The sequence below is a fragment of the Triticum aestivum genome, chromosome 2B (assembly GCF_018294505.1).
Source record: "Triticum aestivum cultivar Chinese Spring chromosome 2B, IWGSC CS RefSeq v2.1, whole genome shotgun sequence".
Taxonomy (NCBI): domain Eukaryota; kingdom Viridiplantae; phylum Streptophyta; class Magnoliopsida; order Poales; family Poaceae; genus Triticum; species Triticum aestivum.
This window is the reverse complement of record NC_057798.1, coordinates 44,525,578-44,545,878: the sequence shown is the minus strand read 5'-3', so window position 1 is coordinate 44,545,878 and position 20,301 is coordinate 44,525,578. Positions and strand designations below refer to the sequence as shown.

The following is a 20,301-nucleotide window of genomic DNA, read 5'->3' as shown; positions in this document are numbered from 1 at the left end:
TGTCTCAGTAAGAGCACTCTGATTTATTCTGCTTCAAGAAGGCGAGTAATTTGATCCTGTTGAAAATAAAGTTGAGAAGAGATTGCCTCTTGGGGTCAGAATGCTACTTAGTTTTCGTGGCAAGGTTGTGAAACTGTTGGGATTTTTGAAAGCTTGTTTTCTCTTGCAACAAGTATCATGAAGTGACGTGGAGCAAGTTTATCTTCTTACACAGCAGGGTGGACTGATGTTTAATCTCTTTTCTTAACAGTGAAGAGTTTTGTCAAACTTAAGTAAGTAAAATTCACCTGAAAAAACTCTGAATGGTGGCTGGGATCATCAGGGGGTGGATGGATGTTTTTGCTGCTTTTCTGTAAGCTCAAGGTGCAGAATGGTGGTGTCCCTGTGTGCAGTTGAAATTTTGGTTCTACATAGCCAGCCCTTCCTTTGGCACTATATATTTCTGTACTCAACTTCCTTTAGCACTGCTGAAAGTCTCGTAATGTTTGTAACGGTAGAATTATTTCGGTAGCTGATGATTTTGAGGGTATTTGCTGATGCTAAGCTGCAAGATTGGGCTCCATGCTACATGGCCCTTTGTGAATTCTTGATTAAAGTCTTTCTTCCTCTGCTTCGGCTTTACTTCCTCTCTTGTCACTTGTCAACAACTGATGTGCTTCTGTCCATGGTGGCTGTTGTGTTTCTGAATGCAAAACCTGCCAGAGAGATTTATGCAAAAACCAAAGACATGGTTTGGGCTGTCTCTTAGGGCTAAGCGAGTTTTGCCGTGTTGTATTCCTTTGTTTTGCGCCGAGCATCCCACGTCTCTTGCTATGGGCATCATGTCACGTCTTCTTACATTCGTGTCATGTGGTGTATCATGCACTCGCTCTTTCTTCTTCTATCAATGGAGAAAACAAAGACAAATATTTAGTTGAGCTTTTGCATTCCCAATGTCTGTTATCAGTTTCTTAGCAGTATTGGGCCGTGTGCATCCTAGTTATACAGAGGCCGGGTGTTACTCATAGTGCTATGTATTTGCTTGATGCTGCATTTTGAAATAATAAAATCACCCTTTATCGAAAAATTTCTGTTACCAGTTTCTTAGCCTACTATTCAACTGATATTCGCCTTTTTAGCACATCAAAAAAATTCAAGCTGATTCATCCAACTTCTAACTGGTATCTCTCAACTGTCAACGGCGCTTTTCGTTTTCACTGAACCATCAGAGAAGTTCACTTGGTGATGGATGATTTGACTGCTTTCATGGAAGCAATTACCATTGCTACCTACTCCGTTCACCGTACAACAATGGAATTCATCTTCCCGCCGGCGTCGAGGAAGAAGGCCGCCACGGCCGCCCACTCCTCCAGGAACCTCTCCTCGACGCCGTCCTTGAGCAGCGCCGGGAAGAAGAGCCAGAACGAGGTGCCCGCCACGAACAGACCCACAGCCACCGTCGCCACGGCCCGCGGCGGCGGCCTCCTGTCCCCCCACCGCCGCGCGCACCACCCCTCGGCGACGCAGCAGGCGCCGTGGAGGGCGAAGAAGGCGGCCATCCCGCCACCGGGCGGCCACCGCAGGCTGAGGTAGCACACCATGGCCTCGTGCATCGCCCCGGACGCCGCGAACGCGGCCAGCACGCCCGCGGCGGGCCCCGCGCGGGCGCGCACGGGGTCGTACACCGCCGGCCGGAGGACGGCCGACACCATGAGGTTCCACCGCCGGCCCCAGAAGTCCCGCAGCGAGGAGGCCAGGTAGGGCCGGTCGAACTGCGGCTCCGTCTCCATGCCGAGCGCGCCCGCGGCGGCGGCGACGCAGGGGAGGAGCAGGTCCAGGAAGCAGTAGGTGTGGGCGCCGTACAGTGCCAGGCGCGCGTAGATGTGCAGCCGGGCGTTGAGCCGGTAGAGGCCCACGAGGGCGGCCATGACGGCGGCCTTGACCGCGCAGGAGGCGAGCGTGGGCAGCGCCGGCTTGGCCTCGGATGCGCCGCCGCGCCGGAGCTTGACGGGGAGCAGGGCGGTGAAGAGGAACGGGAGCACGGGGAGGGCGGGGTGGAGCGGGCCGCGGCCGGCGGCGAGGAGCGCGACCTTGAAGGCGCCGAGCCAGGCGAGGAAGAAGGCGGCGACGCCCCGGACGATGGCGGAGGAGGCGAAGGCCAGCGGCGCGGCGGCGAGGAGCGCCAGCACCGGGAGCAGCGCGACGAGGCGCGGGAGCCCGGGCCGGAGGAGGGACGACGCCGCGCGCGCGTACAGCGCGGCCGCCGCCGCGGCCAGGGACACCGCGGGGATGCTGTCCCGCAGGAGCTCCATGGCCAGCGCGCTCGCGACCTGCCGGCGCCACGGCATGGTAGAGTGCGCGAACTGAAGAGTCCGGTGTTGCCACTGTGCTTACGTATCGTCGCCCCACGGTCGACAGTGATATACTCCTACTATTAAATTCGTCCTTTGACACTGAGCTGTTCATCAAAGGAAGTGTGATGGTGACAAAAGTACTATGGATTAAAAGCACTATGTGCTGATAGGTTAGTCTCTCGCGATCAAACTGTTCTAATCAAATTGTTTTAAAGTTAGCGCAAGAGCTACAAAGATTCCATTGAAAAATGCGTCGACGCGAGAATTGTTTGGTTTAGAGCATCTCCGGCACATCACCTATACCTCTTCCCGCAAAATTCGTTTACAGGATACCTCAAAACAATTTTAAATGTTTTTACGGTACGGTTTTTGTTTCGCCATAAGAGATCCTATAAAAAAAATTGTGCTCCCAGCAAAATTACATAATCCCCCTACAAACGTAATATAAATCACAATTGGGTCTTACAATTCACAGGTTGTGTTCGTGCCGGCCGAGCTCTTGTTGCGGCAACATCGCCAGAGGCTCCTCCCGCCGCCGCCGTTGGCGCGCACCACGATCGGATGCGACCGAGCTCCTGCTCGCGTCTCGCTCGCGCCAGCTAGCTAGCTACTGCTGCTGCGCCGGTGGCCGGTGGCGGGCTCGTCTGCGGCAAGCGGAGGGCGGCGGCGAGATTTGGCCGGAATCAAGCTCGGAAGGCCATGGCACCGACTGCGAGGGAAGCGGTTGGGGCTGAAATTTCCCTCCCGCCAAGGATATAGGATACTGCAAAAGGAGGGTGAAATCCTGCACATATAGAAGAATTGGGCTCTCGGATGCGGGATCCAACAAAAAAAATCCGGCAGGTTTGATTTGGTGGATCTGTTCGGGCTGGGGATACAGGATTGTTCCTGCAAACCGGTGGTTATTATAGCGGATGGCCCGGTTTGTGAGATTGGCTAGAGATGCTCTTATTGGAGAAAGGCAACCACATCAAGCTAGATATATCCCATCGAAGCCGGCCACAAACATGTTCTTCGACCTCGTCGACATTGAGAGAGAAGACATATCCGAAGGGGTCAAACATGTGCTCTTTGATCCCGACTAAGAGCATCTCAAACAGGCGCCCAACGCGTAGCGCGCAAAAATCTGGTATGCGGCACGCGCAACGTCAGGTTTGGCGCGGGGCGCAGCGCTGCCTCCAGCAGTCGCGCCAAAATGCAGCGCGCGCGCAGCTCCAGCAGTGCGCTAAAATGCAGCGCGCGCGAGCAGCCACGCATCCACACTTGTTGCATTTTCACACAAAACAAAGACATGGCATAATTTTTAAATCACAAACATCATTCACAACCAAGTTTAAATGAATAGTTCAATTTATTACAACTCATCAAACAAATAGTACTTTGAGAAATACAATAAATAGTTTAATAATACAACATCAAACGCACAAATCATGATGATCTTCGGTGGCCATTCCAAGCCCACCACTCCTCAATGAGATCCTTCTTGAGTTCATTATGCGCTGCCGGACGTCGAATGGCATGATAGGAGGCAACAAAACGGGCCACCCTTTCAGCCCTCCACCGCACTCGCACGGGATGTCCCAAGAGCTCATACTGAGAGTAGTCTACATCTTGGCCACGCTCATTCTCGATGATCATGTTGTGCATAATCACACAAGCATGCATTATGTATCAAAGCATCTTCTGATCCCAAAATCTAAGCCGGTCCTCTCACAATAGCGAATTGGGCTTGCAAAATCCCAAAAACTCTCTCCACATCTTTTCTAGCCGCCGCGTGAGCATTTTGGAAATCAAGATATTTCTTACCTTCCAATTTTTTCAACAACTTCACAAATGTTTGCCACTTTGGGTAGATGCCATCCGCAAGATAGTAGCCATGGTTGTATGTACGACCATTAGCTACAAACTGCACCAGTGGCAGTTCACCATTTGCAATCTTACTCATCAGTGGTGACCGGTTGACAACGTTGATGTCATTCAAAGATCCAGGCATTCCAAAAAAAGCATGCCAAATCCAAGTCTCATGATCGGCCACCGCTTCAAGGATTATAATGGAACCCTTTTTTTGTCCGTGAAATTGTCCATGCCATGCCTTTGGACAATTCTTCCAACTCCAATGCATGCAATCTATTGAGCCAAGCATACCTGGGAACCCGCGAGCTTTGTTCATCTCCAATAGCCTTGCGACATCTTCAGCATTGGGAGTTCTCAAGTACTCCGGGTCAAACACTTGCACAATTCCTACTGCGAAGCGCTTGACACACATGATGGCTTGGCTCTCACCCATGGCCAAGTGGTCATCAACTAGATCAGCCGGAATACCGTATGCCAACATACGCAAAGCGGTCGTCACCTTCTGAAAGGTGCTATGCCCGAGCTCTCCGGCGGCATTCCTCCACTGCTGAAAAAATCGGTCATGGCTTGCTAGTTTCTCTGCAACGCGCCTGAACAACTCGGTGCTCATCCTAAACCGGCGACGAAAGTACGACTCGGGGCATGTGGGATTCTCCACAAAATAGTGCCTCGTCAATCTGTTGTGGGCATCAATACTATCCCTCCAACCCATAACCGATCCACCGTGCTTCGGCTTTTTATTGATGTGCATAGCTAGGATCATTGCAAGATCCCCTTCCTCTTCCATATCAAATTCTTCTTCAGAAGTGCCATAGCCCGAACTCATCTAAAATGTTCAAAACTAGGCTATAAACAACATGCACCAAATTTCATGCAAAAAAGTGGAAGTTGAAAGCAATACATACCTTGCGGACGTTTTGTCGAACACCTTGCGGGCGCCAAAGCGGCGGTGGGCGGCCGGGCGCTGTTCATCGGAGACTGCCGCGCGCAACGGCGACGCTGACCAGAGAGAGAGGGAGGAAGCCACGACCGCGCGGGAAGAGACCGGGGAAGCGCCGAAACGGTCGCGGGAAAAAATGGGGTGGCGCGGGGCGGCGGCGGCTGCGCGGCTGGATGGGTTGGTGGAGTGAGAGCAAGCGCTCGAGAGTCCAACACGTGGGAGCGGGCGCAGCAAATAAGCGGCACGCGATGGCGTTTCCGCCCGCACGCTGAATTACATATGCCGCTCGTGCGGTTTTTGCGCGTCTGCTGGAGCGCCGGGAACGGTAGCGCGTGCGCTAAAACCACTACTTTTTCGGCACGGCGCGTTTATAGCGCGCCTGTTGGAGATGCTCTAACAAGACTCATCTGACACTGCCCGCGGCTCTTATCAAGTCTGCTCCTACTGCCTATCACCACCTCCGAACAACCAGCCCCGAATGGACGCACCATCGCAAAGTCTGCACACCCCAGTCCCGATGGCGCCTTACCAACAACCACAATGCAACCCATGTGTACTCCATAGGATCTCTTAGAAATGATGCTTCCAACCAAGCAAGGACGCCCATCGCCGATCCAACAAGGCGGATGTGGGTATTCACCCGGAGAAAGGATCATAAGGGCGAGAGGGTGTCGGATTTGCTCAGTGATGCCTCGAGGAAGGAAACAATAGCCATAGATGTTGTCATCACTGGAATGACAAAGACTTTCATCTGGAGGAACCGCACCCCTACACCAAGGACAATGTCCCAGCCACAACACCATCACTCGACCACACTGCACATCCCTAGTTCGAGCTGTTGGGGAATGTTGCAGAAAATAAAAAAATTCTACGGTTCACCAAGATCAATCTATGGAGTCATCTAGCAACGAGAGAGAAGAGTGCATCTACATACCCTTGTAGATCATGCGCGGAAGCGTTCAAGAGAACGGGGTTGAGGGAGTCGTACTCGTCGTGATCCAAATCACCGGAGATCCTAGCGCCGAACGGACGGCACCTCCGCGTTCAACACACGTACGGTTGGGAAGACGTCTCCTCCTTCTTTATCCAGCAAGGGGGAGGGAGAGGTTGATGGAGATCCAGCAGCACGACGGCATGGTGGTGGAAGTAGCGGCGATATCGGCAGGGCTTCGCCAAGCTCTACGAGAGGGAGGGGTGTTGCAGAGGGAGAGGGAGGCGCCAGGAGCAGGGGTCTGGCTGCCCTCCTCCCCCGTCTTTATATATAGGGGCCCTGGGTGGTGGCCGGCCCCCTATAGATCCCATCTCAAGGGGGAGGGGGGCGGCGGCCAAGGGGGGGGGCTTGCCCCCCAAGTCAAGTGGGGCGCCCCCACCCCTAGGGTTTCCAACCCTAGGCGCAGGGGAGGCCCAGGGGGGCGCACCAGCCCACCAGGGGCTGGTTCCCTTCCCCACTTCAGCCCATGGGGCCCTCCGGGATAGGTGGCCCCACTCGATGGACCCCCGGGACCCTTCCGGTGGTCCCGGTACAATACTGGTGACCCCCGAAACTTTCCCGACGGCCGAAACTGGACTTCCTATATATAATTCTTCACCTCCGGACCATTCCAGAACTCCTCGTGACGTCCGGGATCTCATCCGGGACTCCGAACAACTTTTGGGTTACCGCATACTAGTATCTCTACAACCCTAGTGTCACCGAACCTTAAGTGTGTAAACCCTACGGGTTCGGGAGACACACAGACATGACCGAGACGACTCTCCGGCCAATAACCAACAGCGGGATCTGGATACCCATGTTGGCTCCCACATGCTCCTCGATGATCTCATCGGATGAACCACGATGTCGAGGATTCAAGTAATCCCGTATACAATTCCCTTTGTCAATCGGTACGTTACTTGCCCGAGATTCGATCGTCGGTATCCCAATACCTCGTTCAATCTCGTTACCGGCAAGTCACTTTACTTGTACCGTAATGCATGATCCCGTGACCAAACAATTGGTCACATTGAGCTCATTACAATGATGCATTACCGAGTGGGCCCAGAGATACCTCTCCGTCATACGGAGTGACAAATCCCAGTCTCAATCCGTGTCAACCCAACAGACACTTTCGGAGATACCTGTAGTATACCTTTATAGCCACCCAGTTACGTTGTGACGTTTGGTACACCCAAAGCACTCCTACGGCATCCGGGAGTTACACGATCTCATGGTCTAAGGAAATGATACTTGACATTGAAAAAGCTCTAGCAAACGAACTACACGATCTTGTGTTATGCTTGGATTGGGTCTCGTCCATCACATCATTCTCCCAATGATGTGATCCCGTTATCAATGACATCCAATGTCCATGGTCAGGAAACCGTGACCATCTATTGATAAACGAGCTAGTCAACTAGAGGCTTACTAGGGACATGTTGTGGTCTATGTATTCACACATGTATTACGATTTCCGGATAACACAATTATAGCATCAATAAAAGACAATTACCATGAACAAGGAAATATAATAATAACCATTTTATTATTGCCTCTAGGGCATATTTCCAACAGTCTCCCACTTGCACTAGAGTCAATAATCTAGTTACATTATGATGAATCGAACACCCATAGAGTTCTGGTGTTGATCATGTTTTGCTCGCGGAAGAGGTTTAGTCAACGGATCTGCGACATTCAGATCCGTATGCACTTGGCAAATATCTATGTCTCCATCTTGAACATTTTCACGAATGGAGTTGAAGCGACGCTTGATGTGCCTGGTCTTCTTGTGAAACCTGGGCTCCTTCGCAAGGGCAATAGCTCCAGTGTTGTCACAGAAGAGTGTGATCGGCCCCGATGCATTAGGTATGACTCCTAGGTCGGTGATGAACTCCTTCACCCAGATTGCTTCATGCGCTGCCTCCGAGGCTGCCATGCACTCCGCTTCACATGTAGATCCCGCCACGACGCTTTGCTTGCAACTACACCAGCTTACTGCCCCACCATTCAAAATATACACGTATCCGGTTTGTGACTTAGAGTCATCCAGATCTGTGTCGAAGCTAGCGTCGACGTAACCCTTTATGACGAGCCCTTCGTCACCTCATATACGAGAAACATATCCTTAGACCTTTTCAGGTACTTCAGGATATTCTTGACCGCTGTCCAGTGTTCCATGCCGGGATTACTTTGGTACCTTCCTACCAAACTTACGGCAAGGTTTACATCAGGTCTGGTACACAACATGGCATACATGATAGACCCTATGGCTGAGGCATAGGGGACGACACTCATCTTTTCTCTATCTTCTCCGTGGTCGGACATTGAGCCGAGCTCAATTTCACACCTTGCAACACATGCAAGAACCCTTTCTTGGACTGATCCATATTGAACTTCTTCAATATCTTATCAAGGTATGTGCTTTGTGAAAGACCTATGAGGCGTCTCGATCTATCTCTATAGATCTTGATGCCTAATATGTAAGCAACTTCTCCAAGGTCCTTCACTGAAAAACACTTATTCAAGTAGGCCTTAATGCTGTCCAAAAGTTCTATATCATTTCCCATCAAAAGTATGTCATCCACATATAATATGAGAAATGCTACAGAGCTCCCACTCACTTTCTTGTAAACGCAGGCTTCTCCATAAGTCTGCATAAACCCAAACGCTTTGATCATTTCATTAAAGCGAATGTTCCAACTCCGAGATGCTTGCACCAGCCCATAGATGGAGCGCTGGAGCTTGCATACCTTGTTAGCATTTTTAGGATTGACAAAACCCTCCGGCTGCATCATATACAGTTCTTCCTTAAGATGGCCTTTAAGGAATGCCGTTTGACGTCCATTTGCCATATCTCATAATCATAGTATGCGGCAATTGCTAACATGATTCGGACGGACTTCAGCTTCACTACGGGAGAGAAAGTCTCATCGTAGTCAACCCCTTGAACTTGTCGATAACCCTTAGCGACAAATCAAGCTTTATAGATGGTAACATTACCATCCACGTCCGTCTTCTTCTTAAAGATCCATTTGTTTTCTATCGCTCGTCGATCATCGGGCAAGTCTGTCAAAGTCCATACTTTGTTTTCATACATGGATCCTATCTCGGATTGCATGGCTTCAAGCCATTTGTTGGAATCTGGGCCCACCATTGCTTCTTCATAGTTCGAAGGTTCACCGTTGTCTAACAACATGATTTCCAGGACAGGGTTGCCATACCACTCTGGTGTGGAACGTGTCCTCGTGGACCTACGAAGTTCAGTAGTAACTTGATCCGAAGTACCTTGATCATCATCATTAGTTTCCTCTCTCGTCAGTGCAGGCACCACGGGAACATCTTCCTGAGCTGCGCTACTTTCAAGAGGTAGTACTTCATCAAGTTCCACTTTCCTCCCATTTACTTCTTGCGAGAGAAACTCTTTCTCCAGAAAGGACCCGTTCTTGGCAACAAAGATCTTGCCTTCGGATCTGAGGTAGAAGGTATACCCAATGGTTTCCTTAGGGTATCCTATGAAGACGCATTTTTCTGACTTGGGTTCGAGCTTTTCAGGTTGAAGTTTCTTGACATAAGCATCGCATCCCCAAACTTTTAGAAATGATAGCTTAGGTTTCTTCCCAAACCATAATTCATACGGTGTCGTCTCAACGGATTTAGATGGTGCCCTATTTAAAGTGAACGTAGCTGTCTCTAGAGCGTATCCCCAAAATGATAGCGGTAAATCGGTGAGTGACATCATAGATCGCACCATATCCAATAGAGTGCGATTACGACGTTCGGGCACACCGTTATGCTGAGGTGCTCCAGGCGGAGTGAGTTGTGAAACGATTCCACATTTCCTTAAGTGCATACCAAATTCGTGACTTAAATATTCTCCCCCACGATCTGATCGTAAGAACTTTATCTTTTGGTCACGTTGATTCTCTACCTCATTCTGAAATTCCTTGAACTTTTCAAAGGTCTCAGGCTTGTGTTTCATCAAGTAGACATACCCATACACTACAGGAATAGGTAATTTGCCGTATGTGGATCACAGACGGCAAAGGCCTAAATCCAGACGGCAAAGAGTTTGCCGTCAGGAAGCAGACGGCAAAGTCAGACGGCAAAGATAAGTCGGCAAAGAATACTTTGCCGTCTGCTTTTCATCAAACAGACGACAAAGACTTTGCCGTCAGCCAAATCTACTTCGCCGTCATCCTTATAAATCACAGACGGCAAAGAAAAGTACTTTTGCCGTCTGCCGGACTATATCTTTACCGTCAGCTATTTTTGTCTTTGTCGTCAGCCTCATATACACAGATGGCAAAGAAAAGGATCAAATAAAAAAACACATCAGTGTTGTTCCCGAGGGATGCGGTCAACGCACGCAGTGCACTGCCCATGTTTCTTATTTTTTTAACAGGTAAAGGCTCTGCCATGTTTATTGCTTTCATTCCATGACAGTGCTGTCAGTACATAATGTAAACATGACCCGAAAAAACTAAAGCTACAAAATAGTCCTGGAAATTAACACAAAGAACCCTAAAGATTAAATCTAAAAATCAATCGGGTCCTTCTTCTCCCCTGCAATGATCTGTTCGCCCCGCCGCCCAGCCCCAACGCCGGCCGCACTGCTCTGCCGTGCTTTGCTCGCTGCACCGTCTCCAGGACCTGCTTAGCCATGTCGCTCCGGCCTAGCCGCGCTCGGGAGCTGACTCGCTCTGACGCCACGACGAGGCAGCGAGGGAGGTCGGGGATGGGCGGTGCTTGACCCGTGGAGCTAACGAGGTGGAGCGCCTGGCTGCTCTGGCGGCGGACCTCACGGGGCGGAGAGCACGACCATCGGGTGAGGAGGAGCTCAGAGTGTGGACGGGCTCAGGTGCGCGACCAGAAGAGCTATGGTGCGAGGCGGCGGCCGGAGGATGCGGGGCACGGCCGGAGGATGCTGGGCCCGGCGGCGGACGGTCGGGAGGGTGGGCCGGAGGGCGGCGGCCGGAGGATGCTAGGCGCGGCGGTGGACGAACGGGCGGGAGGGCGCTGGCCGCGACGTGCAGCTGCTTGGGGACGGGCGAGCGCTGGGATCAGCGTTCGACTGCTTGGGGCGCCTTTCGGGCGGGCGGGCGTTGCCCTGCGGCCTGTGGCAGCTCGGGGGAGGAGCAGGGAGCAGGGAGCAGGAGAGATGAGGGCGCTGGCTGGCGGGGTGCTACTGCTCGATCGGGGAGCTGGAGGCTGGAGAGAAGAGGGAGCACGGGGGAGGAGATGGGAGTCGTGGGTGGAGAAGGTGGGTCGTGGCCTCGTGGGTGGGGGCGTGCGTGGGGGTGCGTGCGTCGTGGGGTAGGTGGAGGCGTGCGTCGTGGGGTGGGTGGAGGCGTGCGTCCGATGGCGTGGGATGTGCGTTTGAGATATTGCCAAGTCATCAATCCATGTGATTGATCCGCGTGATGTGCTTCTTCTTTGCCGTCTGCGAAAATAAATACGGACGGCAAAGAGATCACTTTGCCGTCTGCTAAAAAAACACAGACGGTAAAAAGTCTTTGCCGTCTACCAAAACAAATACAAACGGCAAAGTTTCTTTGCCGTCTGTATTTATTTTCGCAGACGGCAAAGTTTTTTACCGTCAGTTTTTCTTTGCCGTCTACTGATGACGGCAAACCCACTCGCTGCGTCTTCCTGATGAAAAGCTGACGGCAAAGACGCCTCCTGACGGCAAATTACCTGTTTCCCGTAGTGATATCTACTCAAGCCGTCAGTGAGAGTGAGAACATAACGATATCCTCCGCGAGCCTCAACGCTCATTGGACCGCACACATCGGTATGTATGATTTCCAATAAGTTGGTTGCTCGCTCCATTGTTCCGGAGAATGGAGTCTTGGTCATTTTGCCCATGAGGCATGGTTCGCATATGTCAAATGATTCATAATCGAGAGACTCCAAAAGTCCATCAGCATGGAGCTTCTTCATGCGCTTGACACCAATGTGACCAAGGCGGCAGTGCCACAAGTATGTGGGACTATCGTTATCAACCTTACATCTTTTGGTATTCACACTATGAATATGTGTAACATCACGTTCGAGATTCATTAAGAATAAACCATTGACCAGCGGGGCATGATCATAAAACATATCTCTCATATAAATAGAACAACCATTATTCTCGGATTTAAATGAGTAGCCATCTCGTATTAAACGAGATCCAGATACAATGTTCATGCTCAAAGCTGGCACTAAATAACAATTATTGAGGTTTAAAACTAATCTCGTAGGTAAATGTAGAGGTAGCGTGACGACGGCGATCACATCGACCTTGGAACCATTCCCGACGCGCATCGTCACCTTGTCCTTCGCCGGTCTCCGCTTATTCCGCAGCTCCTGCTTTGAGTTACAAATATGAGCAACCGCACCAGTATCAAATACCCAGGAGCTACTACGAGTACTGGTAAGGTACACATCAATTACATGTATATCACATAAACCTTTAGTGCTGCCGGCCTTCTTGTCTGCTAAGTATTTGGGGAAGTTCCGCTTCCAGTGTCCCTTTCCCTTGCAATAAAAGCACTCAGTCTCAAGTTTGGGTCCATTCTTTGGCTTCTTCCCGGCAACTGGCTTACCGGGCACGACAACTCCCTTGCCGTCCTTCTTGAAGTTCTTCTTACCCTTGCCTTTCTTGAAACTAGTGGTTTTATTGACCATCAACACTTGATGTTCCTTTTTGATTTCCACCTCTGCTGATTTCAGCATTGAAAATACTTTAGGAATAGTTTTCACCATCCCCTGCATATTGTAGTTCATCACAAAGCTCTTGTAGCTAGGTGGGAGCGACTGAAGGATTCTGTCAATGACCGCCTTGTCCGGGAGGTTAATGTCCAGCTGGGACAAGCGGTTGTGCAACCCAGACATTTTGAGTATGTGCTCACTGACAGAACTATTTTCCTCTATCTTACAACTGTAGAACTTGTCGGAGACTTCATATCTCTCGACCCGGGCATGAGCTTGGAAAACCATTTTTCAGCTCTTCGAACATCTCATATGCTCCGTGTTGCTCAAAACGCTTTTGGAGGCCCGGTTCTAAGTTGTAAAGCATGCCGCATTGAATGAGGGAGTAATCATCAACACGTGACTGCCAAGTGTTCATAACGTCTTGGTTCTCTAGGATGGGTGCTTCACCTAGGGTCCTTCTAGGACATATGCTTTCTTGGCAGCTATGAGGATGATCCTCAGGTTCCGGATCCAGTCCGAATAGTTGCTGCCATCATCTTTCAGCTTGGTTTTCTCTAGGAACGCGTTGAAGTTGAGGTTGACATGAGCGTTGGCCATTTGATCTACAAGACATTTTGCAAAGGTTTTTAGACTAAGTTCATGATAATTAAGTTCATCTAATCAAATTATTTAATGAACTCCCACTCAGATTAGACATCCCTCTAGTCATCTAAGTGATACATGATCCGACTCAACTAGACCGTGTCCGATCATCACGTGAGACGGACTAGTCATCATCGGTGAACATCTCCATGTTGATCATATCTTCCATACGACTCATGTTCGACCTTTCGGTCTCTTGTGTTCCGAGGCCATGTCTGTACATGTTAGGCTCGTCAAGTCAACCTAAGTGTTTTGCATGTGTAAATCTATCTTACACCCATTGTATGTGAACGTTAGAATCTATCACACCCGATCATCACGTGGTGCTTCGAAACAACGAACTTTCGCAACGGCGCACATTTAGGGGGAACACTTTCTTGAAATTATTATAAGGGATCATCTTATTTACTACCGCCGTACTAAGCAAATAAGAAGCAAAACATGATAAACATCACATGCAATCAAATAGTGACATTATATGGCCAATATCATATTGCTCCTTTGATCTCCATCTTCGGGGCGCCATGATCATCTTCGTCACCGGCATGACACCATGATCTCCATCATCGTGTCTTCATGAAGTTGTCACGCCAACGATTACTTCTACTTCTATGGCTAACATGTTTAGCAATAAAGTAAAGTAATTTATATGGCGTTATTCAATGACACGCAGGTCATACAAAAAATAAAGACAACTCCTATGGCTCCTGCCGGTTGTCATACTCATCGACATGCAAGTCGTGATTCCTATTACAAGAACATGATCAATCTCATACATCACATATATTTCATTCATCACATCCTTTTGGCCATATCACATCACAAGGCATATGCTGCAAAAACAAGTTAGACATCCTCTAATTGTTGTTGCATGTTTTTTTACGTGGCTTCTATAGGTTTCTAGCAAGAACGTTTCTTACCTACGTAAAACCACAACGTGATATGCCAATTTATATTTACCCTTCATAATGACCCTTTTCATCGAATCTGATCCGACTAAAGTGGGAGAGACAGACACCCGCTAGCCACCTTATGCAACTAGTGCATGTCAGTCGGTGGAACATGTCTCACGTAAGCGTACGTGTAAGGTCGGTCCGAGACGCTTCATCCCACGATGTCGTCGAAACAAGATAAGACTAGTAGTGGCAAGAAAATTGACAACATCTATGCCCACAACAAGTTTGTGTTCTACTCGTGCATAGAAACTACGCATAGACCTAGCTCATGATGCCACTGTTGGGGAACGTTGTAGAAAATAAAAAAATTCTATGCTTCACCAAGATTAATCTATGGAGTCATCTAGCAACGATAGAGAAGAGTGCATCTACATACCCTTGTAGATCACGCGCGGAAGCGTTCAAGAGAACGGGGTTGAGGGAGTCGTACTCGTCGTGATCCAAATCACCGGAGATCCTAGCGCCGAACGGACGGCACCTCAGCGTTCAACACACGTACGGTTGGGAAGACGTCTCCTCCTTATTGATCCAGCAAGGGGGAGGGAGAGGTTGATGGAGATCCAGCAGCACGATGGCGTGGTGGTGGAAGTAGCGGCGATCTCGGCAGGGCTTCGCCAAGCTCTACGAGAGGGAGGGGTGTTGCAGAGGAAGAGGGAGGCGCCAGGAGCAGGGGTCCGGCTGCCCTCCCTCCCCCCTCTTTATATAGGGGCCCTGGGGGGGTGGCCTCCCCCCTAGAGATCCCATCTCAAGGGGGGGCGGCCAAGGGGGGGGGGCTTGCCTAACAAGTCAAGTGGGGCGCCCCCCACCCCTAGGGTTTCCAACCCTAGGCACAGGGAAGGCCCAAGGGGGGTGCACCAGCCCACCAGGGGTTGGTTCCCTTCCCCACTTCAGCCCATGGGGCCCTCCGGGATAGGTGGCCCCACTCGGTGGACCCCCGGGACCCTTCCGGTGGTCCCGGTACAATACCGGTGACCCCCGAAACTTTCCCGACGGCCGAAACTGGACTTCCTATATATAATTCTTCACCTCCGGACCATTCCGGAACTCCTCGTGATGTCCGGGATCCCATCCGGGACTCTGAACAACTTTTGGGTTACCGCATACTAGTATCTCTACAACCCTAGCGTCATCGAACCTTAAGTGTGTAGACCCTATGGGTTCGGGAGACACGCAGACATGACCGAGACAACTCTCCGGCCAATAACCAACAGCGGGATCTGGATACCCATGTTGGCTCCCACATGCTCCTCGATGATCTCATCGGATGAACCACGATGTCGAGGATTCAAGTAATCCCGTATACAATTCCCTTTGTCAATCGGTACGTTACTTGCCCGAGATTCGATCGTCGGTATCCCAATACCTCGTTCAATCTCGTTACCGGCAAGTCACTTTACTCATACCATAATGCATGATCCCCTGACCAAACACTTGGTCACATTGAGCTCATTACGATGATGCATTACCGAGTGGGCCCAGAGATACCTCTCCGTCATACGGAGTGACAAATCCCAGTCTCGGTCCGTGTCAACCCAACAGACACTTTCGGAGATACCTGTAGTATACCTTTATAGCCACCCAATTACGTTGTGACGTTTGGTACACCCAAAGCACTCCTACGGCATCCGGGAGTTACATGATCTCATGGTCTAAGGAAATGATACTTGACATTGGAAAAGCTCTAGCAAATGAACTACACGATCTTGTGTTATGCTTAGGATTGGGTCTCGTCCATCACATCATTCTCCCAATGATGTGATCCCGTTATCAATGACATCCAATGTCCATGGTCAGGAAACCATGACCATCTATTGATAAACGAGCTAGTCAACTAGAGGCTTACCAGGGACATGTTGTGGTCTATGTATTCACACATGTATTACGATTTCCGGATAACACAATTATAGCATGAATAAAAGACAATTACCATGAACAAGGAAATATAATAATAACCATTTTATTGTTGCCTCTAGGGCATATTTCCAACACGAGCACCAACAACATCATCGATGGCTCTGACAAAGCCAACCTAGCTGCCTAGGACACAGTCGGTCCAGGAACAACCATCGCCTCCACGGAGTCGCCTAAGCCTAGACCAGCACCGCCAAGGATGGCACACCCACCAGTCACCAGAGTTGTCGACACCGTGCACTCAGTCCACATTCAGTCACCACCCGAGCAGCCAACGCACCCGAGCCCGAGCAGCCATCGTGGGGGAGCCCGAGCAGCCATCGTGGGAGAGCAGGACACCACGCACAACCGCAACTAGCTCCCCCATGATGCTACGCCATACGACGCCTCCTCAAACGTTGGAGAACATTGCCAAAGTGCACCCTCCACTCCCTTCACCTTTAACTTAAGGGCAGCAACAAAGAGGAGATCGGACGCTAGGATTTGTTAGCTAGGGGCGTGTTTGGTTGCCCGCATTAGGCCCAGCCTGGCCCGAGCGGGAAGAATTTGGCCCGTTTGGTTTCCTGCATTCCCTGTGCGGCCCGCATCGCACAGAATTAAAGCACGTCTAGGTCAGGCCCAGGGGAACGCACGATTCGGCAGTAGCTCGCGAGCCTGGCTCGGGCGAGGCAGGGGAGGGCGACGCGCTTCTCCCCTCGTGCGAGCAGGGGAGATTGCGTGAGCTCGCCCGCGTCACCGAAAAATTGGCGGGAGGACTTCGTCTCACCTCCCGCCGCTCCACCCCCTATTTAGCCCCTCCCTCACCGCCCTAACTCCAGCCACCATTCTTCCTCCGTTCGCCCTTTCCCATCGACGCGCATCGGCACCGACGAGCAAGTAAGTGGCACATCTTCATTGGTCGGCGGTCCATGGCGCCGGAGCTCCTTCACCAGCCGGCGTTCATCTTCCACCATCGTCCCCCCTCGTCCTCAAGCTGCAGCCATGGCCTCTGTGAGTTCAATCCCCCTTTCTCTATGTTCCTTCTAGCTAGATCTGAGGTGCAGCTAGGGTTTGATCTAGATGCATGGTTGATTAGTGGTCTGATCTGTGAGCTGATATGGTTGGTTGCTATGCTGCGGTTGCAATTTGTGGTAGGGCTAGATGTTCAAGCATGTGGTAGGCTAGATTAGTAGTAGAGTTTGAAGTTGAACCTTGTGCTTGTGTTTTGTAGCTATTGGTGGTCCATTTGTAGCTATTTGTGGTAGGCTAGAAATCATGCTTAGATCTGTGATTTGTAGCTATTGGTGGTCCATTTGTAGCATGTTGTTTGTTGTAGATGTATGTTTCTGCTCATAGATTGTCTGGTATGCTTAGTATGATAGTGATGAAGCATGTGCTTGCTATGATAGTGATGAACCATGTACATGTATGCTCCTGCTTTCATGGAGTGTCCGGTATGTTGTGTGCTATGCTCATCGTCAATGTGTGCTACAATTGTAGGACATGACCATGCAGACGCAAGATCTTAGTCAGGCCATTGTCGTGTCCGACAGCCAGTTTGCTCCATCGTTTGTCGAGGACTCGCAGCCTATGTCCGAGATGGCACCTGATTCAGAGGTGTTCGAGTCTGATTCCCTCTATGTGCCAGTAGTGCTCATTGAGCCAACTCCTCCTGCTACCGCTGCAATCAAGCTAGCAGCAACAAAGGCAAAGCAGGATGGTAGGTCCAACAACATGAAGTGGCAGCCGTTCATGTCCATGTTCGTGCTGAACAAGATGTGTGAGCTCATCTCTAATGGAGTTAGGACTGACAAGGGCTTCAAGGAGGTGCACTTGAACACCGTTGCGAAGCAGGTGTTCGAGTTCTGTGGGCAAGAGGTGTCTGCCACCCAGGTGTACAACCACCTGAGGAAGTGGAGAAGTCGATGGATCCAAGTGTCCAAGCTGAGAGACCTTAGCGGCGCCTCATGGGATGAGAACACTTGCTCCATAGCTCTAGAGGCAGAGCACTATGCCGGCCATGTCGCGGTTAACTCACAACCCTCTTCCTTTTCATACTGTCCACCATTGCCTACTCCTAATCGCAACTAACAACACATGTGTTTCATTCTTAGGACCACCCAAGGGGCGCTGAGTTCCTCAACACACCCATCCAGAACTACAACCAGATGCAACACATCTTCTCCTTCAGGCTGGCAACTGGGAAGCATGCCATGGGCTCGGGTGAGCCTCTTGGTTCTCCCATGCCAGACTTCCCTGGGACACCGGACGTCGAGGTCCTTGATGGCCCTAACAAGCCCGCTGCGAAGCCCTTCAACAAGCCATTTGACCCCAACCATGATAGGAAGAGGAAGAGAGGAGGCCTGATGGAGGAGGAGATCAATGTCTTTTGCAGCATGACTGAGGCGGTGAAGGAGGTGGCAACAGCCATCAGGGAGTGCAAGCCCCTCGATGTCCACCCTGACCTGTATGGCGCTGTCATGACCCAGGGTGGATTCAGCGACGAGGCTCTCATGGCAGCTCTCAGCCACCTGCTTGACAACAAGGCTCAGGGTGTTGGGTTCGTTGCCATGGCTGACACTCACAGGGTGTTGTGGCTCAGGAGCTGGCTGGGCAAGCACTACTACTAGAGTAGTGCTGCCTGTGAGCATGCATGATCCCCAACGGCGATGGCAGTGGCGACGACGACGACGATGACGATGGCGACGTACATTTTGTGTAGCTAGGGCTCAAAAACTATTTGATGGTCTGTATATTTTGGCGAGGTGGTATATACTAACCCCTCACGTTGATGGTGAACTTGCGGTGGTAGGACGACACCCTCTTTTGGATGTGGTGGTAGGTTAACACCAAGGTAGTGCTAGGTTGAACTTGCTATGCCGTATGATCATGCATGCTTTACTTCTCTTCTGCTCCATTGTTGTTTGTGTGCTACTGTAACACCCCAGATGTAACATGTCCCATTTTTACAATATATCAACTTGACCTTCATCCAATTCTTGTGGGTTTTGTCATGCTTGGCCTCATCTTGTTTGGTTATGTGTTTTATTCTTTTATTGCCATGCTTTCCTGCTCTTATTGCATTTGTGCTTCTTGTCATATTCCTTTTAGCCATCATATGTCATCATCATATAGTGCATATTCATCTCATGCCATCTCATGTTGCATCTTGGTCATATCAAGAATAGCTTTGTGCTTGCCATGTTGCATTTTGTCATTCATGTTGTTGCCATGAGCATCATGGGCATGACCCTTGTACCCCTTTCAAACCATTGCACCATCACTTCTCCTTCCTTCCCTTTTCCTTCCATTCTTTGCGAGTGCCATTTTGCCTCCACCATAAATGTTCATCTTTTCCCCAATATTCTAACACTATGCACCTAGCCTCTCTGCCAAATTGCAGCTCATTTGAATGTGTTTTGGTTAGGTTCAAAAATGCTCCAAGTTTGAATTTTATTCAAACTTGTTTTATTTTTCTACCTCTAAAAATGCCCAATGCAATTTATTCAAATAGTGGATAATCCCAGGAGCTTGGGAATATTTTCATAATTTCCAAATGCCTCTCCTAGTCCACTGGCCTTTATCGTTTCTTCAGCTGGTTATTTAAATAATCAGAAACTGGAAGGAAATGAGAAGGGGGACTTACCTCTCCTTACCTGGGCTTTCCCCTCACCTGCAGCCCAACAAAGCACAGCAGCCGCTCCAACCGCAGCCCAGGCAGCCCATACGTACAGGAGGATCGTCAAGCTCCTATACGGCAGAGCATCCAGATGCGCCACATCGACGTCCGGTTGATTTGACGGCCGGAGAAGCGTCGCTAGCCCTATATAACATGTCCCCCGCGCCCTAGGGTTCCTCCTCGACCGATCCCCCTCCTCGACCTGCCTTGCCGCCGCCTAGGTAAGCTCCACACGCTTCGCCGTCGACCTGCCCGCCATGTACCGACCAAGCTTCAGCTCGAGCTCGGGATAGCCGTCGACGTCGCTTCCCCGGTCACCTCCAGCCACCTTCTTC

The 20,301-nt window shown here is 50.5% G+C and overlaps 1 protein-coding gene across 1 annotated transcript; it reads right to left on the bottom strand.

The window, feature by feature from the left end:
- Window positions 1-1,016: 1,016 nt before the first annotated feature.
- On the bottom strand, window positions 1,017-2,378 carry LOC123040296 (probable long-chain-alcohol O-fatty-acyltransferase 5). Its single transcript, XM_044463181.1, has one exon. The coding sequence runs from the start codon at window positions 2,325-2,327 to the stop codon at window positions 1,278-1,280; it is 1,050 nt and encodes a 349-aa protein (XP_044319116.1). The 5' UTR covers window positions 2,328-2,378; the 3' UTR covers window positions 1,017-1,277.
- Window positions 2,379-20,301: the final 17,923 nt, after the last annotated feature.

Excerpts from the sequence above, each read along its gene's own strand:
- LOC123040296 (XM_044463181.1), bottom strand. The coding sequence starts at position 2,327 with ATGCCGTGGCGCCGGCAGGTCGCGAGCGCGCTGGCCATGGAGCTCCTG.